At 39.8% G+C, this 26,951-nt stretch overlaps 1 protein-coding gene across 1 annotated transcript in view; it reads right to left on the bottom strand.

Annotated features, from left to right (window-relative positions):
* The window catches only part of LOC122815037 (gamma-secretase activating protein), a 1,452,063-nt gene that overhangs the window by 1,057,243 nt on the left and 367,869 nt on the right, over positions 1-26,951 (bottom strand). Inside the window, exon 8 of the mRNA XM_044087286.1 lies at positions 4,685-4,754. Within this exon, the coding sequence (XP_043943221.1) occupies positions 4,685-4,754 (70 nt within the window). The remainder of the gene's footprint in view (positions 1-4,684; positions 4,755-26,951) is intronic.

Below are 26,951 nucleotides of genomic sequence, written 5' to 3'. Positions count from 1 at the left end.
TCACCACTTAGTAACTAATAAGAAACAGAATATATTGATAATTCCTGAAGCCTTTCTGAATAATACAATTTTCCCAATCACATGAATGTTATATCACTGTAATTTTTCAAATTGCTTCAGGTGGCTTTTTTGAATGATGCAAGACGCTGCAAAGTATTCAATAGCAGATTAGGTTAGGGAGTTATGAAATAGTACAGTGTTCTGCTTTGGATGGGTATATAATGTGCAGTGGAATTAGATGGGCTACAGAATGAGCATTTCTAACTTCAGTAAATACATACCGACCAAAGTTTAAATTCTCGTCTACTGCAGATCTTACATGTTTAAAGACAGTGTCATTTTTTATGATTTAATCATCTACTGTGTAATCATAATGTATGGCCTTTCTACCAAGCCTCAAGATGCTATACTGAATGACAGTGAATGTGAGGCTTCACAAGGTGTGCATTCTCTGCAGACGACAGAGAATTTTGGCATCTTTTATAGAAATAATTATGTCTACAGTTTGCAATCATATCTTATTATCCACAGTACATCCTTTTTTTATATCTAAGAACATTCCAAAAGAGAAATGGCTCTGGTACATTAGCCCTATAGCCCCCAGTAGGTAGACAAATATCCCCTGCCTAACCTGTTGTGCTCTTTTGAATAATCTGTTTTTTTTAACCCACTAACTTATGCATGAAGTTACATTAAATGCTTCTGCTTTATTAAATACTGCCCTGACTGGAGCTGTGCTGAAGGCCTTAATAAAGACATGACAAGAAACGTGCACTGTCAGTACCTCATGAAGTGCTGTTGATATTTCTTCAAAAATGCCAAAGATTGAAAAGGCAAGACTACTCCTTAAAATCACATACTGTTCCACATCTAACAGAAATAGGTCTGCTGTGCCATTTTGGATAAGCTCCATTATTACCATATGACAAAACTGTTTGGGTCTGAAGTGACTTCTTTTGCAGACTGTTAGCATTACAGCCTGTCAGTATAGGTCAGGGATGAGATAACATGCTAACATTTTGATTAACAGGACTGGAATAAATTAGGTTTTCGTTGATTCTGTACAGGAAACCAAAAGTTATGTTGTCTAGTCCCATGGAACTTGAGTTTTTAATTTTTCTTCTGGCAGCAGTTAGCATACATATAGTTATTTAAGGAATGTGTTCACCTGCATCTAAAACCCATTGCAAAATATGTCTTTGTTAATGTGAAGTTTCTTACTTCTCCTGCCACACTGTATATGATGGTTGATCTCACTCTAGAAGAGGTCAGCTTTGTAATCATCAGAACAGCAGATGCTGCTGGATGGCAAGCACACTCAAAGAATACTTCAACCAGTGCTTAGCCTTGTCTCTTCCCTTTAGACCATGTATTGGAAAGGATAAAGGATCCTCTGACCAATCTATGAGCCAGGCAACCTTCATCAGTGCCATCTACAGACTACGAGAGGTATCAGGCTTTGCATGCCACCTTCTGCACATAGCTTGTTTGGAGAACTGGCCTTACACTACTCCATCATGTTACAGTCCTTCCTACATAATAAAGGAAGAACCGCTCTGGATTCCGGCTGAAGGAACACATGGAAGAGTTTTTGATTCTGCAGTGAATGCAGAGAACATACCTACTACATATACAATGATGAAGGTCTGAACTGTACAAGAGGCAGAATTAAACTGGGCATTAGTAAGCTGGGTGTACTGCCAAAACTGATGCAGGTCATTACAATAAACACACTATGTTTCCTGCATGCAGAAGCAATAGGAAACAAGAACTGTCTGCCATCATACAGCTATAAGAAGAAGATTTCCCTTTAACTAAGACCTTGTATATGTGCTTTCTGTCAAAACAACCTCTACCTTCTGCAGTCATCTTTGTCTCCTTTCCCTAGACAAAGACCAGGCAGGAGCAAACAAAAGAAAAGATGAACAAAGCAGCCCATAATGACTTTATAAAGGCATGAGGTGTTACTATATAAAATAACTAACTGCTGTGTATTGACTAGATGCAAGAAGAAAACAGGCAAGGAACAGAGTTTATACAGTTTTGATGCTGTACGCACAGTATGATATTTGATGAGATGGAACTTCGACTACAAGAGTGCTGTGTTGGTTCTGCCTCCTCATTGTTATAGCTAAGACACCAAAATGAATGGGAGCTGTGCAAAAGGTAGTCAAATGGGAGGAACTCACATGGAGAAAAGACAGGCAATGAGTAAAACCAAGACAGGATCTGGTAAAGAAGACTGCTTCAGGACATTACTTCAATCTGGTACAAAAAGGGAACAAGAAGTGGTTAGTAGTAAGTATTAAAGTGCATGAAACTGCTCATTGTAGTATGGTGATGGGCAGATAACGGATATATCCACAGTCCCATTAGGCAGCATCTGATAAACAGCATTTACACAAAATGCAGTCTATATTCTGAAGATGAGCCTTAATTATGGAGTCATTCTAGAAATAATCTAAAAGAACTATGAGGAGAAAATGTTAAACATTTTGAATATGCAATGATATGAAAAGGAATAATGTTGTTGTATCGTTCAGCTTTTCCCGGTTAGGGGTCGCCACAGCGGAACTCCGGTCTGCTAATGATTGGCAGTAGATTTTTACATACCAAGTTGCCAGCCCTGACGCACAACCTTCAACGAAGGTACGCCCATTCACGCATGTCTCCACACAGAAGACGCTTTAGCTGAGAATTGAACAGGAAAACGTCTTACTGTGAGGCGACAACATTAGAAAAAAAATGTAATGTAGGAGTTGCACTTGTATGGGTGTGAATAATGTTACCTGCTGCTATTTTATTCAAACTAGGAGCAGTTATGTCAACTTGTATATCAGACTTTTCTAACAAAAAAAGTTCAGCTTTTCATACAGTATGGTCAACACAATCTATAGAACAGGTTTCATAAAAAGTATTTAAATATGTCCTACAGGACATTTTCATTGTACAGTGCTGATAAGGATCCAACAATGTTCTTCTTCTCTTTCGGCTGTTCCCATTAGGGGTCGCCACAGTGGATCATCTATTTCCATTTCTTCCTGTCCTCTGCATCTTGCTCTGTCACACCAACCACCCGCATGTCCTCTCTCACCACATCCACAAACTTTATCTTAGGCCTTCCTCTTTTCCTCTTACCTGGCAGCTCCATCCTTAGCATCCTTTTCCCAATACACCCAGCATCCCTCCTCAGCACATGTCCAAACCAACGCAATCTCACCTCTCTGCTGTCTCCAAACTGTCCAACCTGAGCTGACCCTCTAATATACTGATTCCTAATCCTGTCTATCCTTGTCACACCCAGTGCAAATCTTAACATCTTTACCTCTACCACTTCCATCTCTGACTCCTCCCTTTTTGTTAATGCCAGCATCTCCAAACCATACAACATAACACCCATTCCACACTGCCTGTACTCTTGTCTTCACTCTCTTCCACACTCACCATTACTCTGAACTGCTGATCCCAAATACTTAAACTCATCCACTTTCGCCAACTCTACTCCCTGCATCCTCACCATTCCTCTATCCTCCCTCTCATTCACACACATACATTCTGTCTTAGTCCTGCTGACCTTCATTCCTCTCCTCTGTAGAGCATATCTCAACCTCTCCAGGGTCTCCTCAACCTGGTCCCTACTCTCATTACAGATCACAATGTCATCTGCAAACATCATAGTCAATGGGGCCTCTTGTCTGATCTCGTCTGTCAAACTGTCCATCACCATTGCAAATAAGAAAGGGCTCAGAGCTGATCCTTGATGTAATCTCACCTCCACCATAATGCATCTGTCACTCCCACTGCAGACCTCACCATTGTTACACTACCCTCGTGCATATTTTGTACCACTCTTACATACTTCTCTGCCACTCCCAACTTCCTCATACAATACCACAACTCCTCTCTAGGCACCCTATCATATGCTTTCTCCAAGTCCACAAAGACACAATGCAACTTCTTCTGACCTTCTCTATATTTCTCCATCAACACTCTCAGAGCAAACATCGCATCTGTAGTGCTCTTTCCCGGCATGAAACCATACTGCTGATCGCTAATCATCACCTCCCTTCTTAACCTAGCTTCTAAGGATCCAACAATGCATGTATACACACACACACACACACACACACACACACACACACACACACACACACACACACACACACACACTTAAATGTCTTTTACTTACTCGAGGTCCAGCTACTTGGGGGTCATTTACCTGCAGTCAAACACTTCTCTGTGTATTCAAGCGTGAGAAAGTCAAATAAAAAGATTCTCTATAAATCTGCTTCCTCCACTTCTGCATGAGCACAGAGGCACTATACTTAAAGTTAGATGGTGTGCAGGGTAGAACCTCCATGTCACAAGGGGCCCTAAAAAATGCATTTTTTTTAAATTGTCTATGATCTGAGTATTTTGTGACCCGAGTAATCAACAGAGTTAGTGGAAAAGCAATTTGTGTTTGAACTAATACAGTAGATCCACATATATACACAGACAACAAATGTATGTATACAAACTTGTGTGTGTATGTATGTACACATAAAATGCAGTTTTATGTAAATATGTACATGCACACATCTACATATAAGTAAATACACATACAACATATACATGCATAAAAGTTCTCTAAAGAATTTTCTGTTTAATGTTAAATATACACATTTCTGCAGGTAATACATACCCCAAATGAATTCCTGAATGACATCAAATCTGCTACATTTTCCAATGTTATCACAAATCCATGAAACAACCTAAAAATACAAGAGATTAGAAGAATATGGAAACAAAACTTGGAGCACTAAACATTGTACCATAGGATGCAAATTGCAATCACACTGATAATAAAAAAATACAGTGTATATACTGGTGATAACAAAATGCATGTCCTTCTATCAAAGTATTGACAAAGAAACAAAAACTATGCATATATTTACCATCACTGTAAGGCATCTTGAGAATTGAGAAATATTTCAGGCAACATGCATTGACAACTCAAATCAGAAATAATACCAGGTATGGACAGATGTCTTGCTGTGACCTCAGCAGGACTGAAATGTTCAACCAGTCTATACACTTCAGGAAAGACAGTGTTAGATCACTGAAGGAATGTCATTCAACAGGAATGTCCATGCAGTTACTGTAAATGGCAAATTCAGTCTTCATCAAGCAAAAGCTACCATCATAAACAATCTGGAATCCTCAAAAGGTACCCATCTCAGGAAAAGCAGTATCTTATCTTGGCAACCCTGTTTGCAAAAAAATGTTGTGTGGCTTCCTCACTCTCACTGGACAAAAAGAAATGGCTATCTGACAGGCTGGGCTGTACACACTGTGATCCACCCACATTGGAAGAAAAAAATCATCATCAGACAGGTCTACCTGAAAAGACCGAAATCCCCACATTACTGAATCTGACATGACTGAGACAATATAATTGAAATCTCACATAAACGAACACTGGGAACACCAGAATTTTACTGTGGGAAAAGAACCACTTGGCCACCATGGTGAACTTTGCCATTTCTCCACTGTAGTACGATTTTGGAGTTGGTATATTTAGTTAGGGGGTGTGGGGGGCGGCAAAGCCCCCTACATCGGTGGGTTTGATATACTTTGGTTTGTGTTTTTTGTGGTGATGGACAAGTGGTTAGTTTTACAGAGTGCCTTATCAGTGTTTTGAATATTTGTTTATGTGAGATTTTGGCTGTGTCATCTCTGTCATGTCAGATTCAGTAATATGGGATTTCGGTCTTCTCAAGTAGACTCCATCAGACAGGCAGGCTGCGAACTATATGATCCTTCTACAGGATGCAGAAGGATGATTAAATGCAGCTGATATGTCTTTGAAACTGACCCTCTTCTAAGTGATCTTAGTCTAGTAGGAAATCTAAGGCATGTTGCACCCGACTGACACTCACAAATGCTACCCTTGCCTGCATATCAAACAAAGCTCATGGTACAAACAGGACTTGCAATGGAGAATGAGAGTAAGTGATTGATGGCAGCTCACCCATCATGGGAGGCTGCAGTTAGCTTGACATGCTGCAACAGCAGCATGAAGAACCTGGTAAGCTCTGTGCTGCAAGTGGTGTGCTGCTTGATCAGGAAGTGCATGCACTTCCTGAAGGCAGTCATAAAAGAGCTTCCAAGGCTGCTGCAGAGTGGGGGATTAGACCCTGCTCCCCTGCTACAGTATGATGCTGCACCAGTGTCCTTGATCTGCTCACTGGCCCAGGATATGGGTCAGGTGAAACACTGAGGAAGTTAAGGCAGGCAAGCCTAATGAACAAGGTGAGGAGCTGCTGCCAGCTGATAGTCAGCTGTGGCAGCCAAAAAAAAAAAAATAACAAGGATTGCAACAAATCTCTGACCTAAGGGAAGGCTTGCTTTCACTGGTTCAACCTGATCTACAGCACAAAGTACAGCTGTGTACACTTACCATAAATGTAGATGTTCGAGTGTATTCACTGTTGCAGTCATTACATTTGGGTTATCTGCTTGCAGGTAGTCCTCAGTCAGCCTGATTAACAAAACATTGGGACCTGCGTCAGTTGCTGTCCCTTCTTCCATGACGTCAGGTCATCAGGGGTATAAAACATGCAGTCGACGCCATTACATCAGTTTTTCTTGCCCCAGATGTCAGGTGCCCCCCAATAGGAAGCAATTAAATATAAAAGCACAGAGATATACCTCCAACAAAAAAGCAAATACACCAAAAAGGCTTTTAAGCATAGTAAAGGAAAGTAGAGGTATAGCCAAAAGAAGTTAGGGGGCTGGAGGGAGGGTAACCAGGACTGCAACAGTGAATACACTCAAACATCTACATTTATTAAGTGCATATAACTGTACTATGCCCTTCGTGTTTCACTGCTGCAGTCATTACATTTGGGTAGATTCCCAAAGCTATTGTTGGGAGGAGGAATTCAGATAGCATTAGGGCTAGCTATAAGGCCCTGCAAGACTGCAGTGGAAAAGCCAGCTCTGGAATTAGAGAAAATTGGCAAATGATCATGCTTGGTGAAAGTATGTACAGAACTCCAGGTAGCAGCTTCTAGGATGTCCCTGGTAGGGATGCCTCTGAGAAAGGCTGTAGAGCTAGATGCAGCCCTGGTTGAGTGAGGTCTGATCCCCTGGGGGATAGGTTTTCCATGGTGCTTATAGCAGAAATTAATGCAATGGCTTATCCATTTAGAAATGGTTTGCTTTGAAATAGCCTTCCCCTCTGCCCCTGCAGCAAATACCACCAGCAGTTGTTCAAAATTCCTTTGAGGTTTAGTTCAGTCCAAGTACAATCTAAGTTGTCTGTGCACATCTAAGGAATGCAGTATCCGTTCCCCTTTATTCTGTGGATTGGAAAAGAAGGTTGGCAAATGAATGGACTGATTAAGAGCCACACTGGATACCACCTTGGGCATGAATGATGGTTTGGTTATGAGGGACACCCTGTCCGCATGAAAGATGATGAAAGGCTCCACTGCCATAAGGGCCTGCAATTCAGATACCCTTCTAGCTGAAGTAATCGCTAAAAGGAAAGCTGTTTTCCAAGAAAGAAATTTTAAGTCTGCAGTAGCAGCTGGCTCGAAATGAGGTAGAGTGAGTTTCTCCAAGACAAAGTTAAGGTCCCAGGCTGGGGTTGGAGCTCTCCTGGGTGGTCTCAAATTTTTGCCCCTCTGAGGAACTGCTTGAGCAGTGGATGAGAGAAGAGGGGAGGTTCTGTGTTATAATGAGCTGAAATGACTGAGTGATCAAATTTAATGGAGGAAAAAGACAGGCCCTTGTGAAGCATCTCAGTTAAGTATTGTAAAATCTGAATTAAATTGGGCGCTGCTGTGCTCAACCCTTGAGATTGGTTCCAGGCACAGAATCTTTTCCCTATTTCAGCATAACATTTTCTAGTACTAGGCCTCCTTCCCTCTAAATGATATCCATCACAGGTTTGCTGAGGGATGGTAAAGGCGAGATTAAGTAATTAGACAGGTTGCAAGGTTCAGTGTTAGAAGCTGAGGGTGCAGAATCTGGTTCTCCTGCTGAGACAGCAGGGAAGGAGTCTGAAGCAGGTGCCATGGAGATAACCATGACACACTGCGCAGGAGGGGGTACCAGTGTTGGTGCGGCCAGTCTGGAGCAATCAAAATCATCCTTGGTTTGTCCTGTTTGATTTTTAGTAGTACTTTGGAGAGCAGAGGCAGAGTTCTGGAGAGAGGCAAACAGGTCTATATCTGGGCTCCCCCATTTGCTTGTCAACATGTTTAAAATTCTTGGTTCCAGTTTCCACTCATGTTGTTCCATGAGGTTTCTGCTTAGTCTGTCTGCCAGTGTATTTAATTTTCCTGGCAGGAATTGAGTTTGTAGGTGCACTTGGTAGCTCAAGGCTGTGTTCCACAATGCCATGGCTAGTCTGCAGAGGGGGTAAGAATGTGTACCCCCCTGTTTGTTTATGTACCACATAACAGTGGTGTTGTCCGTCTTTACCATTAGTTGTCCTGGAAGAATGTGGTCCTTGAAGGCTGTCAGAGCATTCTGTACAGCTAACATTTCTTTTTGATGGATATGCAGATGCATTTGACTTGGGTTCCATTTGCCCTGAATGCACTTCCCTGCCAGGTGAGCCCCCCATGCATAGTCTGATGTGTCTGTTGTTAGGGTTTGGGCGGCAGTGGGTGGTGTGAAAGGTAGTCCTTTGTTTTGGTGGCAGGCCTCTGCCCACCAAAGGAACTCTAGGTGTAGGCAAGGTATGATAGGAAACATTGTTTCCAGGTCTTCAGAATGTTGACACCATAGACTTTTTATATACCACTGTAGTTTCCTCATATGCAGTCTTGCATATGGAATTAGAAGAATGCAGGAGGCCATAAACCCCAAGGCTTGCAGTATTTGTTTTGCAGATAGCAGGGTTTTTGTGGCCACTTGTTTGAAGTAGGTTGTCAAATGAATTTGTTTATCTGGCATAAGGTAAGCCATCTGGGAAGTTGTATTCAAGCTTGCTCCCAGGAATATAATTTGTTGACAGGGTACCAGGTGTGATTTCTTTTCATTTATGGTGTTCCCCAGACAAGTTAGAACCCTTTGTACAAAGGCCAGATGATTCAAAGTATGTCCTGGCTTTCTGCCTGAATTAGACAATCGTCCAGGTATGGGTATATTTGAATATTCTGATGAAGTCCCATGTCAGTGGATGAAAGCGCTTGCTCCGTATTCTTATAATAAGTTTTAGTATGGTTTTTAAAGAATTTTTTGCTGTGAGCTGTGACTTTCATTAAAGGACGTATTATTGCTTCCGCTGTGTGTCGGTTCCTTCAGGACAAGTGTTTTTTTCGTTGTATTGCTACCACCATTTGGCTTCGGTATATTTGAATATTTCTTTGCCTGCAAAATGCAATAACTGGAGCTAGGCACTTTGTGAATACCCTGGGTGCAGTAGATAAGCCAAAGGGCAGTGCAGAGAACTGATAGTGCGTGTAGCCTGCTTTGAAGCGTAGGTATCTTCTGCAAGATTCCCTGATTGGGATGTGCAGGTATGCTTCTTTTAAATCTAGTGTTGCCAACCAGGCATCTTTGCCTAGCATAGGAAGTAATTGATGAAGAGTCAGCATCCTGAACTTTGGAATCTCCAAAAAGGTGTTTAGAGTAGACAGGTCCAGGATAGGATGCCATGAATTGCCTTTTCTGGGTACCAGGAAAAGTCTTGAGAAGAAACCTTGTCCCTTTTCCTCTTCTGGTACCAGCTGAATAGCCCCCATGCTTAAGAGAGAAAGTACTTGTTTTTTGGCCTCTGCCCACTGATTTGGGGGTGGGTCCGGCCACCCGCTTGGTGTTGGTAATGTGTGGAAGTGAAATCTGTATCCCTTGGACACTATATTTAAAACCCATTTGTCCTGGGTAATGAGTTCCCAGTTCTTTGCATGAAGAGCAATCTTACCCCCCCAAAGGGGCAGTCAGTTGATAAGTGGTTGGAAATTTTAAAAGGAAGTCATTGAGACAGTTTACTATAGGGGGGAGTCTTATTATTCCCAAATTTGGAAGTGGAGGTCCCCCACTGCTTAGTTCTGTTTGTCCCCTGGGACTGAAACCTGGGGTTTTTGCTGTGTCTGGGTTTGGCTTGAGAAGACCTGGAGGGGCTGGAAAGGACCAATTCTTAGAGTGCCAGTGCCTACTAAATCTAGGAGGCTGAGTTTGAAAAAAAAAATCTTTTAACAGTTTGCATAGATTTAGCTTTATCTTCCATCTTTTTAAGAACTTCCTCAGCCTTGTTGCCAAAGAGGTGTTCCTGATTTAAAGGAGCATCCAACAATTTAGCTTTAACATGATCAGGCAAAGATTGCCCCTTAAGCCAAGCATGCCTTCTGAGCACAGACCCAGTAACAGAAGCCCTGCAAGTGGCCTCTAATGAATCAAAACCACATTGCAAAGTATGTTTTACAATTTGTTCAGCAGAATTCATTAAATCCTGTAATTCTTTATTTTCCAGACAGTCATGAATCAACATAATTTTCTGTTTAAGCAGTCTAATAACATGTTACTGATACTTTAACATATGAATCTGGCAGTTTAAAGCCCTAATGGCCAAGGTTTCAGAAATGTAAACTTTCTTACCCCATCTATCCAGTGCCCTGGAGTCTCTATCAGAAGGGGTAGGATTTTTAGCAGTAGAAGCCTTAATGCCCTTGGGCCCCTGTGAAATAGTCTCTGGATCTGCAATAGGATTTTTAAAAAGAAACTTGTGGTGAAAATATACCGACGATGGATAATGCGCTGATTAAATAAAGCACAAAACCGACAGCAAGGTACGTCGTGGTCAGGGCCCAGGCAAGGAATACAGTACGAATGAAAATCTTTATGAGGTACTTCTTTCCACAAGTAATGCAATTATTAACTTTTACTGACATCGGTAAGGAGCAAGAAAAAGGTTCCCCAATGGGGTACTTAGCTTTAGTTGAAGACTTTGGTTATGAAACTCGAAAATGAAAATTTCAGGAGTTGGCCGACCAGCACTTGCGAACTGCTTCTGCTTCAGGCACCGCACTGCAAAAAAGACTGATGTAATGGCATCGGCTGCATGTTTTATACCCCTGATGACCTGACATCATAGAAGAAGGGACAGCAACCGACATAGGACCCAAGACTTTGTTAATCACGAAGAACATCAACAAAATTATATACCACAATCAGATTAACCAGATCATTTGCACTTTGTCAAAAAGATGGTAAAAAATTAGGCAAAGAATATCAGAATCCATAACTTTAACATCCCTACATTCATCAGCTGTACAGCCGGAGACCGAGAAGTTGGGAAGTCATGCCCAAAATACACCAAACAGTGGTCAGATCATGAAGCTTTAACAAACACAAACAAAATAAGATAGGCTCAACCATCACAACCCTGATCCCTAACTGTAGCTAGAAAATCAAATACAAGGAATGTCTAGAATAGTCACACTGGAAAAACTTAAGTGAAGGTAAGGTATCCATTAAACTTAGGATCCCCATGGTGAGCTTGTAGGCCTCACTGTCCACCTAGCCATTAAAATTCCCCAGGACTAATCACATGGAGGAAAGATAAATAAGTCTTTAAATTGTCTGCATTTTTGCTTTACTAACAATTTATGTTAATACTTTTTTTAAATCTATCTTCTTTCTATAAGTTCATAACTGAAGTCTCCAAAATAAGGGGTGCACTTCTAACTAAATATGGTATAATTTTCCAGAGTTCTAGTCTTCTTCAAAAAATCCATACACAAAATCCATATGACTCTTCTTCATTTCTAGCACAGCTGATCTTCTATCCTTAAGCACTTTCACCTTTTCCACTCCATGACAAGCTTTTGAAACCAGTTATTATTCCAGAAGACTTTTCCTTATCAACTGCACTCCACTTTCACTTCACACACATATTTTCAAAACTCCTCAGTTCTTCCTATATTAGTTTGGAACCCAGCAGCATGAACCATGTGTCTGAAATGTCCTAGTAGTCCAAAAACTCTATTTTCTACCTTTCGGTATAAAAGTATTTTCATTATGTCAAAATTCTCCCCTAGTCTTCTTTCTCCCATTCCCATCCCACTCTTAACTTCACTTTAGTGAAGGCTAATTCAGCTTCACCCATTTCCTCTTGTATTTCTTCATCCAAAATTCTTTCTTCTTAATTGTTCTAATGTTCATCACATTTATCAAAATGTAGAGAGTTACTCAGTTTTGCCATGTCCATGCTTGTTTCATCTTGTTATCCTTCTTACAGTCTCTCCCACTTCCGTTTGGTTAATCCCTTTCTTCTACTTACCATCTTCTTCAGTTCTAATACTTTTTATAAAGATTATTTTGTTTCTCTTTCCAATATTCTTGCTACCATTTCTTTGTCTACCTTTGATATCATTCTCTAACATTTTTTCTTTAACTTAACTGACAGTAATTGTTTTATTTCAACATTTCCACCTCTATTTCTTGCTGCAAAGAAACAGCTAAAAACATGTCATTCTCAATTATGCAAGACTTTGTAAGTTACAGAAATGTTACAGAGAAAACTAATGAATGACTTCTTCAAAGACAACATCTGTTAACAGTGTAGCTATTTTATATCTACTTTCCCCACAGGTAAAACACACTGGAGGGTGACCAGCATAAGACAACATACCTCTCACTTAACGCTGTTAACATTAAAAAGGTGATTGCAGAATTAGCATACAACTATTTTGAGAGTCACTCTGTTAATTCCACCTACCATTTCATATTCCATAATCAAGAAATACAGACATATTCATTAATTTTCTCTCACAATCCATTTATATTTAAATGTAAAGCATAACTGCATCCTACACACAAACTTTCCCCAACACAAAGTGTATTTCCCTCCCTACAAAATGACCCTTTATTTGGCAAAAAAAATCATATTGTACTGTCATTGGCTTAACAGGTAGCACATTCCCATTGGTGCGAGAAGATCAGAATGGTATGGGTCCTTGTCCCACACCAGGTGCTTTTAAAATGCCAATGCTGCAGTGCAACATGAGGGGGGTGCTGCATTGCTGAGTATCCTTCAGATGAGACGTTAAATGGAGGTTCTTATCTGCCTACGTTGGTGGTAGCTCAGATGGATGTAAAAGTTCTCAAGGCAGTTACTGACAAAAACAATAGTAGTGATGATTCCCAGCTGCACTGTCCAAATTTTCCAGAGTTAGTAGAATTACCACCTGAAGACTCCCCTGAAAAGAAGGGACTGGCCTAGTGGAACTAACCTGGCCAACAATGAGAAAATAAACAAATAACTAAATAAATAAATACAAATAGAATAGTTACTTAAATCTTTTTTATGGTATGTCTATGACATTTAATTGCCTCATGTTTATCATGTCAGCTTGTGTATAACACATTGTAATATGCAACTCAGCAATTTGTTTCTCTGGCTCTTGCATCTTATTCGTAGTTATATTTAAGATGGCTGGTCAAAGAAGACCTACCGTATTTTTTGGACCATAAGACGCACACAGTTTTTGGAGCAGTAAAACAAGAAAAAAATATTCTGAACCAAATTAGTACTAGTATAATAAAATATTTATTAAAATATAACAAAATACGGTAATATTAAACAGTGCTAACTCAACAGGAGGAAAGACTTAGAGACTCAAGCACTTTTCTAGTTTTCTGGAAACCCCAAAAACTCATCATCGCTAGTGTCAGAATTTAGGAAGCTCAGTTGCTGACAATCACTTGTATCACTTTCTTCACTATCTTCATATATGATATTATCTTCAGTTCCATCTAAGGCATTGCTAATGCCACATTTTTTGAATGATCGTACAACAATTTCCTCCTTCAATGACTGCCATGATGTTTTAACCCATTCACAAACTTGAGTGATAGTGTGCCTCTTCATTCGTCCTGTTGGAGTCAGATCATGATTCCCAGCAGCCATGCATTTGTTCCACTCTTCTCTCATAAAGACTTTAAATGGTTTGTTGATTGAAACATCGAGAGGTTGCAACTGGCTGGTAAGACTGCCAGGAATTACAGCTAGATGAGTCTTCACCTCTTTAAATCTGTTTTTTGTTGTTTCGCTAATATGTGCTCTGAACTGGTCAAGCACTAATAAAGCAGATTTTTTCAGAAGCCCTCCAGGACGTTTGGACCACACTTTTTCAATCCATACTTTCATTCCATTTTCGTCCATCCATCCGTTTTCATGAACATGCACAACAACTCCACGTGGAATAACATCTTTTGGAAAGGTTTTCCTTTTGAAAATTAGCATCGGTAGCAATTTGGTGCCGTCAGCACAGCAGGACAACACAGCAGTGTAATGTGTTTTCTCATGTCCTGCGGTTTTCATGGTTATTGTTTTGGCACCTTTGAGGTCAACCGTCTTATTAGATGGCACATCGAAGGTTAGCGGGACTTCATCCATATTCCCAATCTGGTCCATTGGAAAATCATTTCTTTTCCTAGCATCAATTACAAATTTATAAAAAGACAGAATCTTCGATTCATATTCTTGTGGCATTTTTTGTGCAATTCTAGTTTTGGTGTGCATAGCAAGGCCGCTTCTTCTCATAAATCTGTAGCACCATGCTGGTGAGCCAGTAAAATCCTTAATGCCTTTCTCTACAGCAATGCGTTTGGCTTCATAGATGATCATTTTTGTAGAAACTGAAAAGCCATTATTACGGTGACATGTGATCCATTCTTTCATGTCCATTTCTAACTGTGGCCATTGTGCAGCATGCCCACGAAAAGTGTGCTTAGTTTTATCAAGTTTTTGCAGCTGATCCTCCTGTTTCCTCCACTATCATTTTTTCAGTTGGAGGTGGCCCAAAATGTCTCGCCGCTGCTCTGTTTCCATGTTCTTTTGCGTATTGCACTACCTCCAATTTAAACGGAATTTTATAGGCTAATCTTTTCGTCTTTGACATTTTGTACCGTTAGAGAATCTTTGTTTTTTAGAGGAAAATACAGTAATGAAAGAACTGTCAGTTGTTATACCGTTTGGCGATACACGTGTCTGTATGTGTGTATGATTCATATGTGTGTGTGTGTGCATGAGTATGATTTAAAGGGGCAGCCTAAAGTTTCTGGGTCTGAACACCTACTGAGCCCTTCATGAGGGTCTCCCAACCATCCTTGTGTTGATTTCTTGGGTTTGATCCCCTCCTGCACCCTTTACGATGGTCTCCAATTAGCTGAGTGTTCCCACATCTGTATTGAGAGGCAAGAAGACAGGGACAGGTGCTGATGGAAAGCCACAACTTCAAAAGTGGGGAAGGGAGAGAAATATAAGTCTTGCTAAACTTTAGACATGGTGGAATGCATTTAAACTTTTGAGGGATCAAAGAAAATCTAATAAAACTGCCTTCTATTGAAATTAATCAGTCATGATATAACTGCTGTTGCAGTTTTATGGGGTGCCTTGTATTTATACTGTGGCACATCATAAAGAGATCTGCTGCCAACTGTCTTCTTCCATATGCCCAGTAATGATTTCTGCATAGCAATGTGGCCCCACTGGAGTCAAGGAGGGACAAATGGTAGCTAGAGCTTCCTTATTGCTACACATTTTACTGCACTCACCCTGCCTCGCTCTCTGCAGCAAGCTGACACGCACCTGCTTACCCGGCAGGCTAAGATCGGCATTCAGCTCAGATCAGTGTGATAGCAGGGGGCAGAGACCAAGCTCTGTGTGAGAAGGGATTTCAGCAATACCGCCCACGCCTCTTCCTGTTCCCGCGGACACACTGAACCCTGCGCGCTTTCCTCGGCTGGCACACTGAAGACATCGGTAAGTGACCTCTTTCTTGATGCATGATGGACAGCAATTGGACCATAAGGCGCACCCTAATTCCCCTCCCCACTTTCGGGGGGAAAAAAGTGCATCTTATGGTCCGAAAAATACAGTATATAGCAAGGATCACTGCCTGCTTTCTCTCCCACTGCTATTATAAGGCTTTTGAGTCTCTGGGACTGCAGGCTTACTGTGCAAAGGAAAAACATACTATGTTGTCATAGTTTAGATAGCAGCTTTGGAAACTTAAAATATCTGGCTGATAAAAGTAAACAAGTCAAGGATAGGTTTGCTAAGGAAATGTTCTATCTTTCACAAAGGCAACTAATTTAATCACTTTCTGCATATAAAACAAAAAATTGTCTATGTATATCTGTTAGAAGACAGCAAAGAATACAAATTAAAGAAATTGCTGAATAAAATGTAAAAAAATATCTGGAAACTCTTAGACAAAGCAACATTTTACAGTGTTCTTTCCATTCACTTAGAATATGAACAGAAGCAAAAGAAGGGCAAAAAATAAATAAATAAAATGAAATGTCATATCATGTGAATGCAGATTACATTGTGAGAAAAAGAACATTTACCTGAAAAATAAAATAACATCAGAATGGGTGCCTGCAGCAGGCCAAATGACCAACTAAAGGTACAACAGAGCAATACCAAACAGACTGGAGCAGGGCAGGGGGGTTAGTAATACCTAAACATTGTAACAAAAATACTTGGTCTCCATCTGGGTCAATAACAGCAGTCCTTTAATTCTTCACAAAGAATAGATTATTTTGGGAAAATGTCATAATTTGTGTTGTCTTCTGTTCTGCCCCTCTTATTCAAAATGCCTCCATGAATATGATCTTCTTTCACTTTATTATAGTTCCAACATTTCTTCAACACTATCTTCCAATGAAAAATTTGAATTTCCTGGAGTGGCCTCAATAACATTTTTGTCAAATACTTCTGTACTGAATTCAGTCTTAGCAATCATGTTCAGAAGCTGTATGAGCCTCTTCCAAAGCTCTACGTTATTGTGAAGTGGAAAGAAACACCTTCCTTTATGCAACATGGGAAGTTCTCTAATGCCATGGCCAAATTACCCATAGTCCACATATAAAATACCACTATGGGTCTCTCTTAAAAACAAGCCATATGCCTAGTGGGACCTACCTTATTAACAAAAAGAAATAAGTGTATTTTTAGTTTAGTTTAGTAATGAAAAGATCGAGTATTTAACCACACCTGCTGATCTTCAAGAGAAATGCCAGCTCCCTGAACCACAGCTGTAAGGCCTCATATTTTGAGTCACTCATTTATAAAAACAAACTTCAATTTCAACATTTAAGCACTGAATTACAAACCTTTCTGCTGCTCTTTTAGACTGTTTTTCTAGTCTGCAAGTCTCCCCAAAATCCACAAGGTGGAGGGGGGTCTGAGCCTGCAACACTACCGAGAACTATATATACTAAAGGCAGCTAGTCGTACCTCAGTGTAAAGGGAATATTCTAAGGTCCCAGAGCCCCGACAGACAGACAGACAGACAGACAGACAGACAGACACACACACACACACACACACACACACACACACACACACACACACACACACATACACACACACACAAAATGGAACATTTATACAGTACTATTACTGAAATAGGAGCTACTGTAATGCACTTTGCGTTATTTTTCTTTTTAATGTACTACACTGTAATATCTGCTATTCATTGCAAAGCTTTTGTGCATTGCACTGTCAACTGCTCTTCATTCTTACTTCATTTTCAAGTGATCTATTACATGTTTCTGCAATATTGTATTACTACTGTTATTGGGGCTTTTCTGCCTGGGCATCCACTGAAAATGGGTTTTATATCCAGTCTAACCTTCTCTTGTTAACAATAAATAAATATATATTCACCCCCCCCCCTTCACTTTAATAGTCTCATAATTTCAAAGATCACAATTATTCTGCTCACGACTACAACAGGGATGCACGACTACACTTGGCTACATCTTTTCTGCACCTTGTCAAATGACTCTAGAAATTTTGCAAGTCCCCATGCCTTTAGAAACATGCACCTTATGGCACATATTAGTGCCCCTGCACCTAGTTCTATGGGCAACTGCTCTCCCTAGAGTCACCAGAACATAGATGCATAGTTATCTATTTCAGGAGCTTGTGATTATTCACTTTTTGACTTGAGGACATTAAGTTATCTCCACAGATATGCTTCTACTCTAATATATAGCATAAACAGCAAGGAATAAAGGTGTTTTACAACAAGCGCCTTAGTCTTGTAACGCAAGGCAAAGCAACCATGGGATATTATACATTTTACTTTACTAACTTAGAACAGCAAAGTCATTTTGGACAAACTCTGAAAGCAGAGTTAGAAATGGCAAGCATGTCCTGATACAATATGAAATATTTTCAGACTAAAAAAGCTAAAAAGAACATCAACAACAAGCAAAGCTTACTTATTACTTTGGAATGTTAACATCTTACTGGCATAACACTGAAGGTGGATTAGCAACTCTGAGAAAAGCCTGTGATACATTACAATATCTTTCCAGACTACTGAAGCTTTGAGGAAAAACACCACTTACTAGAAAAAAAAAAAGCTGTACTTCTTCATCTGCATCATTTTTGGCAAGAATGGTGAAAAAAAAATAAAACAGATAAAGTCCAGCTACAGGTCAGCAATAAAATAGTTGCAGCCTTCAGACAACTTTGCTGATCCTCACTAAGAATGCTATCATGTGAAATACTGAGATTGCTTTAAACTGCATTTTTCATGTTTAGGTGCAGACCTACAAGAATCCCCTAGTGAACCACTAACTTCAAACTCAGAAGGGGTCTTTTTATCAGCCTTATTATAGACTGATCACATACTACCAAGTTACTTCGATTCGGTTAGACACAGCACAGGAAATTAGCAAAGAAATCTGACAACAGCTTCTAGTGTATCAAAAGTTCAACCTCATATTAAATATTCTAAACATCTCTGAAATGGAGCTTCTGATGGGAAATCTCACTTGAATTAAAACAACAAAACCCTCAAGCAAAAATATTAGAATCAATACGAGATTAACAGCACAGAATACATGCCAGGAAGTATCAAGTTCCTGTTTCATTATCAAAACAAAAATGAGTTTGAGGAATTGACATAAAAAGCATTAAACCATGTTTAAAATCCAACATCATCTTTGAAATGCATTTTTGACAAGAATTCTTCCTTCGATTAAAGCAGAAAAACCTGACAAAATTTATATTGAAAAAGGCTAAAAAAAGGTTAATCAAGTAGAGATTCAGAGTGCATAAAATATTAAATTTATATTCACTTTGATTATAATTATTAGGCTTGGGGAAAAAAAATCACTGATCGGTGTGTTCGACATTTTGGGTTTTCGGGGATTGTGGGTCGATTATATAGTGTTCACAATTCATTGCGTTCGCTTACATAATATAGACCTGGTTGAATGACAGCTTCTTTATAATTTAATGGGCAACAAGGATATCAGGATTATAAAACCTGATAAGGGAGGGTTTGGTAATCATGAGCAGTATAGACTACTCATGTGAAATGTTTCAACTGCTCAGTAACAGTAACCAGTATTGTAGGGTGGCTAGAAATGAAATTAATATTGCTCATCACAAAACAGATAACTTATTACCTGATAGTGCATAAATATATAAATAACCCTCTCTCGTTCACCCCATAGTGTCTGCAAAGGGATCTAAAACACTCCCTCTGGCAGTTTACTGTGATAGAAGACTGAAAATATTCTGTGATAATCACCCATATATGACAACAGACTCTTGGGACTTTATAGGTAATTTAAATCAACAAGCATTTTCAGCTGAAGGGATCTTTGTCAATTTAGATGTGGTGGATTTGTTTTCTGTCATCCCACATGTAAAATGTTTGAAATGGTTATATGAGGTCCTACTAATATATGATGTTGTTTCAGATGTGAGTATTAATGTTTTTATGACACTTCAACGACAATTTTATGCATTTTGAAGGAAAATTTTTAAATGAGTGGAGTGGCTCTGGTGATGTCATATGGCCCCCTATATGCTAATCTAATTATGTGGTACTGGAACAGCAATATGTTTTCTGCTCTCCCTTTTCCAAATATTTTTGGAACAGCAATATGTTTTCAGCTCTCCCTTTTCCAAATATTTTTATGTATATCTAAGATTTCTGGATAACATTTTTATCTTTTGGAACAGCTGTGAGGGGAACCCAACCACTGGGGACGCACAAGTCAGTGTATTTCCCAAACAATGAAATACACTGGCTTGTGCATCCCCAATGGTTGGGTACCCCTCACAGCCATTCCAAAAGATAAAAATGTCTTCCTCCTCCTCTCTTCACTGGGTGGCAGTGAAGAGTTACCAGACAGCTGGACAGCCACAGCAGAGGTGGTAAGGTAGACAGCTAAAAGGTGTTTGGCATGACATCTAGAAAGAGGAAGCAGGCTGAGAAGACCTAGTGGTGGAATGAGGAAGTACAGGAGAGTATACTGAGGAAGCGGTTGGCAAAGAAGTGGGATTGTCAGAGAGATGAAAAAAGTAGATGGGAGTACAAGGAGATGAGGTGTATTTTGAACAGAGAGGTGGTGAAGGCTAAGGATAAGGCGTATGGCGAGTTGTATGAAAGGTTGGACACTAAGGAGGGAAAAAAGGACCCATACCGATTGACTAGACAGAGGGACTGAGCTGGAAAAGATGTGCAGCAGGTTAGGGTGATAAAGGATAATGAGGGAAATGTACTCACATGTGAGGAGAGTGTGTTGAGCAGATGGAAAGAGTACTTCGATGGGCTGATGAATGAAGAGAATGAGAGAGAAGGTTGGATGATGTGGGGATAATGAATCAGGAAGTGCAGTGGATTAGCAAGGAGGAAGTAAGGACAGCTATAAAGAGGATGAAGAATAGAAAGGCTGTTGGCCCAGATGACATACCTGTGGAAGCATGGAGGTGTTTAGGAGAGATGGCAGTGGAGTTTGTAACCAGATTGCTTAACGGAATCTTGGAAAGTGACAGGATGCCTGAGAAGTGGAAAAGAAGTGTACTGGTACTAATTTTTAAGAATAAGGGTGATGTGCAAAGCTGTAGTAACTAAAGAGGGATAAAATTGATCAGCCACAGCATAAAGCTAAGGGAAAGAGTAGTGAAGCTGAGTTAAGAAGGGAGGTGATGATTACAGAGCAGCAGTATGGTTTCATGCTGGGAAAGAGCACTACAGATGCGATGTTTGCTCTGACGGTGTTGACGGAGAAATATATAGAAGGTCAGAAAAAGTTGCACTGTGTCTTTGTTGACTTAGATAAAGCATATGACAGGGTGCCTAGAGAGGAGTTGTGGTATTGCATGAGTAAGTGGCAGAGAAGTATGTAAGAGTGGTACAGGATATGTATGAGGGCAGTGTGACAGTGATGAGGTCTGCAGTAACAGTGACAGATGCATGCAAGGTGGATGTGGGATTACATCAAGGATCAGCTTTGACCCCTTACTTATTTGCAATGGTGATGGACAGGTTCACAGACAAGATCAGACAGGAGTCCCCATGGACCATGATGTTTGCAGATCGCACTGTGATCTGTAGTGAGAGTAGGGAACAGATTGAGGAGACCCTGAACAGGTTGAGATATGCTCTAGAGAGGAGAGGAATAAAGGTTGGCAGGACTAAGACAGAATATATGTGTGTAAATGAAAGGGGGCAGAAAGGAATGGTGAAGATGCAGGGAGTATAGCTGGTGAAGTTGGATGAGTTTAAGTACTTGGGATCAAAAGTTCAGAGTAATGGTGAGTGCGGAAGAGAGGTGTAGAAGAGAGTGCAGACAGGGTGGAGTGGGAGAAAAGTGTCAGGAGTGATTTGTGACAGACGGGTACCAGTAAGAGTGAAAGGGAAGGTCTATAAAATTTTAGTAAGACCAGCTATGTTACATGGGTTGGAGACAGTGGTACTAACAAAAAGCATGAGTCAGAGCTGGAGGTGGCAGATGGCAGAGTTAAAGATGTTAAGATTTGCATTGGGTGTAATGAGAATGGACAGAATTAGAAATATGTATATTATAAGGTCAGGTCATGTTGGATAGTTTGGAGACAAAGCTAGAGAGCCAAGATTGCATTGGTTTGGACAAGTGGTGAGGAGGGATGCTGGGTATATTGGAAGAAGGATGCTAAGAATGGAGCTGCCAGGTAAGAGGAAAAGAGGAAGGCCTAAGATAAGGTTTATGGATGTGGTGAGAGGGAACATGCAGGTGGTTGGTGTGACAGAGCAAGATGCAGAGGACAGGAAGAAATGGAAACAGATGATCTGCTGTGGTGACCCCTAACAGCAGCAGAAACAAAAAGAAGAAGGAATGGCTATCAGGTAACGCTGTGGGACTTTCTGGAAAACACAGAAGGGACTACTAATTTGTTTGAAATGTAATCACAATATATCCCATGTAAAAATAAACTACCTAGCTATAATCATCAGCAAGAAAATCAAAATAGGTATGTTTGTTTCAACCAATTACAGGAGGCCCACCTTCTGTAATTCATATCTACATTTTCAAAGTTACCACCCTTTCTGGCAAAAGAAAAAGGATTGGTTAAAGGCCAGATGGTGAGGCATGCAAGATAATTTCAGATGCCACCACATTAAAAAAATGACCTAGACATTTTGATAGGTATGTTTTTAAAGAAATGATACCCCTACCAACTTCTGTCAGCCATAAAGGATGAAATACGGGAAGGCAGAGTTAACAAGTATAAATCACTTCTGGGGAAGAGCTACCAGTTATTAACAGTTCTGTTAACTACAAAAAAGCACCTGCTAACAGTAGTAACTTTAGTACAACAATGGTGCTCAAGTATGGGTCTGATACCTACACTATAAAAGGTACCATGAAAGTGAACTTGAGCATTTTTAGATGCTTTAATGAAGCCATATAAACACTGGTTGAAGGGCCAGCTTTTAGAGGTGTGTAAACAAAGGAAAATTAGAATTACAGACATCAAAAACAACGGGCAGTACAAACAATAGAAAATGACTAGTGAAATGTGGCCATTGTAGACAGTCTAAGTTCATCTATATAGGACCAAAACTAAAACTTAACAGAATAAAAAATAAACAAATATTTAGTGGAAAATATATATGTGACAAAAAAGGAATGGCCTAGTTATGCTTCTATGATTACTGTCATGATTTCTATTGGGGTAAAATGGAGAGAACCATACGCAAGCGGATTTATGAACACAATTACCATATATAAAATTCTGCAATGTACAAAGTACTCCCCAAGTTTTTGTTCATTGTTTTTTTACCACATTCCCACTCAACTCAGGGAAGGACTGTGGGAACTAAAATTAGAGTACAGAGAATTGATTCAACAGCTCAGGTTTAATGCAGGGCAGTTTCCTGGGTTAAATGACACCATTTTTATTAATAAGTGTGTTAAAATTACGAACTGTCGAATTAGGAACTTAAACAAATGAGGAACTTCTACTGCATTACATGCATTTTTTTTTACAAACACTTACCTGATTTTAATTGTTAAGCACCTTGGAATGATGGGATGTTAATTAAAAGCAATGTTTTTTTTCTATCAGTGTTACTTTTATAATTAACATTTTGTTTTAAACAATTAACTTTTTATTTATTTTTTTTTTACCTTTGGGGGCAAGTGCACTTTAAACCTAGGTATTGTTTTAGTCATGTGACTATTAAATGGGTTATTTAAACCTGTGCCATCTTGTAAAAACAGTTCTGATGAAGTCCTGATTTTTTTGGATGAAAGAGCTTAACTTTAATAAAGTTCTTTATTTCTCTACCTTGTGGAATTCAAGAGTTGGGTTGTGTGGCTTGTGGCACTGGTGCATTTTATTTTGTTTTTTTCTTGGCACTGGAAGTTCCTCTGTATTTCTGTTTGATTACTTTACAAGAAGACTAAATGTTACCCTTTTTATATCACTAACCCCATTCAACATCCCCGAGCCTTCAGACACTTCCAGTACCCATGAAAGCTGCACAGCCTTTTCCCTAATATTCAGAACAGTGTCAGATGCAGTGCATTAAATCAGACAGCTCCATGGCTCAAAATATAGGCTCTAAACCTTAGTCCCTCATTTTGTCATCTGTTTTGTGTCCTTTACCAATCTTCTATAGAAAACTGTTGTTGTGTGGTAGAGCTGGACAGCTAGCCACTCAAAGAGAACTCTGCAAATTATGTATGGTGTCTGAAAGAAGCTGGTTATATGCTGGAGTGCTGACTATTTTTGCAGATCCATGTGATATCTCCCACCTTTTACACATAAGCTATGTACATGAATATTAGCTGTAGGTTTACTTTGTTCACCATGCCTGATCATATCTCTCAACTCTCTAGATTTTCATCTCATATTATTTTGGTCTGTTCCTCATTAAATTTGTGTTTTTCTAGCAAAGAATTGAGAACTGAAGTCCGTAAATGTTGTTGTTGTGTCTTTCGGCTTATCCCGGTTAGGGGTTGCCACAGCAGAACTCCGGTCCGCTAATGTTTGGTAGTGGATTTTTACGTGCCGAGTTACCAGCCCTGATGCACAACCTTCAACGAAGGCACGCCCATTCACGCATGCTTCCACACAGAAGACACTATAGTTGAGAATCGAACAGGACGTCTTGCTGTGAGGCGACAATGCTACCGCAGCACCACTACCACGGTTTTTAATTGAAGTCCCTAAATAATGGCATATATTTGGGTTTCAGATTTCATATCCTTTAAAAAAATCATTCTAATGTAAAACTTGTTATATTAGTAATTTTTCAAGTTTATAAGAGCAATATTTAAAATATGTCCCTGATTTTGGGCCTTTATACCCCCACTGCCTTTGTCCAGATTTCTTGTGCAAAGGGGTTGAGAGATATGCCTGAGATATCTTTCTACTCCTCATATGCTTCACAATTAAGCTGTGTGGATGAAGAGGAGTTCTTTTTACTGGCCTTATGGACCCTGTAATCTCATAGTAACTCACAAGCGCAATGGAAGTAAGTTGCCATGGGTGGGGCAGCCAACCACATGTGCCTTTAACAAAGTCTTCTGATTGTTGTAGATCTGAACAGTTGTATGTGGGGTTAGTGCAAATGATGATGTCAGCTCAGATATTCATGTGTATTCCCAGACTTCCACGAAACTGAGCTCCTGTCTGCTACAGAGGCACTCTAACTGCTGTTTGGAGTATTACTGAGATCACTGCAGTGCAGGGATGCCACTCTGCACAGTAATAAGAGACAGCAGATTGCTCTCATAACCTACTCCTGAGGTGCTTTGTAGTGTTATTTATTCTGCAAAAGCAAAAGACATGAGTTTTTATGAGTCAGTGAGAAGGGACAGATGATTAGTCAACTTCTGTCTGATTCCTGGCTGCTGTAAGTACAAGGGTGCAGAAGTCTGAACAATTCCTACATCTGTAATACCACATCTTCCCTTCTGGTTCATCATTTACTGCTAATTGAATATAAATCATTAAAGTAAATGCAAATTACAGCCTGTATCTGCTAGTTGCAATTATTTCATTCTCTGACTTCTCATATTATCTGTATAATTCTTGCTCTTATTTTTTTTCTGTCTTCACCTTTGAACTTCAACCAGCCCTTACCTCTTCAAAACTTCCAGTCACCCTACTTCCAGTCATCCTACCTCTATATCTTCTATGTCACTATTTCCTAGTCAAAATCTTCTGATAATTAATGTGCTCCCCCTGTCTGACGGAAAAACTTGGAACACTGCCTCCTATCCCACTTCAACACTCACTCATTCTTGATCTGGCAGACTAGAAAAACGTATGCTTAACCTATCTAAAACCAAATCAAGCCAAAAATATCTAAACTCAGCAATGCCCTCCATATCAAAACCCGAGACAATATTCACATTAAAAACATTATACCTCCTTTAGGTACCTAGGCTTATGGATAGACCCTTCTCTCACGTTTGATGCACACCTTGATAAAACCAGAACAAAAATCAACCTCCAGTGATTCTAGGCAAGAATTATTTCTAACTTTATGTCCTGCTGTGTTACTGCAGCAACAGGTAAAGGAGTACTCCTCTCTCAGTTAGAAAATGGCATACTACTTATTGCAGCTGTCTCCAAAAAGAACCAAAAAACATCCAAACCCTTTCAAATAAGATCTATAGATTTATCATTCTCTCTTATGTTCAGGAACATCACTGTACAACTCTAACCAAAGCCAAGTGGCTTCCTGCTCAGCAAAGGGCAGACCGTTTACTTCCCTCCTAACTAGTCAAGCTCTATTAAGACTCTTTTCCTCCCTTTAGATGATAAAGTCTTCCTAAAAGAAGTAATCTCCTTTTCATCACTTCATAGTCAGTTAAAGGCATACCTGTACAGCCAATCCAAATGCAAATGCCTTCTCACATGGCCAGCACCATTCAATAAATAATTCCTCACATGACTGATAACTAAAGAATCTCAATATCACAGCTACTGCCTAACATCAGAATCAGAATCACATTTATTGGCCAAGTATTTACACATACAAGGAATTTGACTCCAGTTTCACTGACTATCCAAGTATGAATTACATAAATGACATACATACAGCTATTAAGAACAAGACAAATGACACGCATGCAATTAAGAACAAGACAAAAAAAGTAAATATACATATACATACAAGGTGCAAAGTGCAACTCAGTGCAAGAAATACTGAAATAAACTCTGAAAGAAACAAGTATTAACAACATGTAAACAATACTGCAGAATCCTTGGAGGCTTGGGAAAAAGAATACCCCAGCCTAATAAGCTGAGTTAACCATTTATGAACTTGATGGCCTGTGGAAAAAACTGTTCTTACATCTGCTTGTTTTAGTGCATATTAATGTGCAACGTCTGGATGATGGTAACAGTTCACAAAGATGGTGGCCTAGATGTGAAGGGTCGGTGATGGTTTTCCTTGCCCTTTTCATGACTCTGGAATAGTACAGATCCTGCAAGGAGGGCAAACTAGCACCAATGATATTTTTGGCAGACCTGACTATTAGATGTAACTTATTTTTGTCATGATTAGACAGAGACCCAATCCACACTGTTATGGATGAGCTGAGAACAGACTCAATGACTGCTGTATAGAACTGAGTCAACTGAATCAACAGTTCCTGTGGGAGGCTGAACTTCCTCAGCTGTCAAAGAA

The sequence above is a fragment of the Protopterus annectens genome, chromosome 11.part0 (assembly GCF_019279795.1).
Source record: "Protopterus annectens isolate FY-2018-M chromosome 11.part0, PAN1.0, whole genome shotgun sequence".
Taxonomy (NCBI): domain Eukaryota; kingdom Metazoa; phylum Chordata; order Ceratodontiformes; family Protopteridae; genus Protopterus; species Protopterus annectens.
This window is presented reverse-complemented; position numbering and strand designations above follow the sequence as displayed.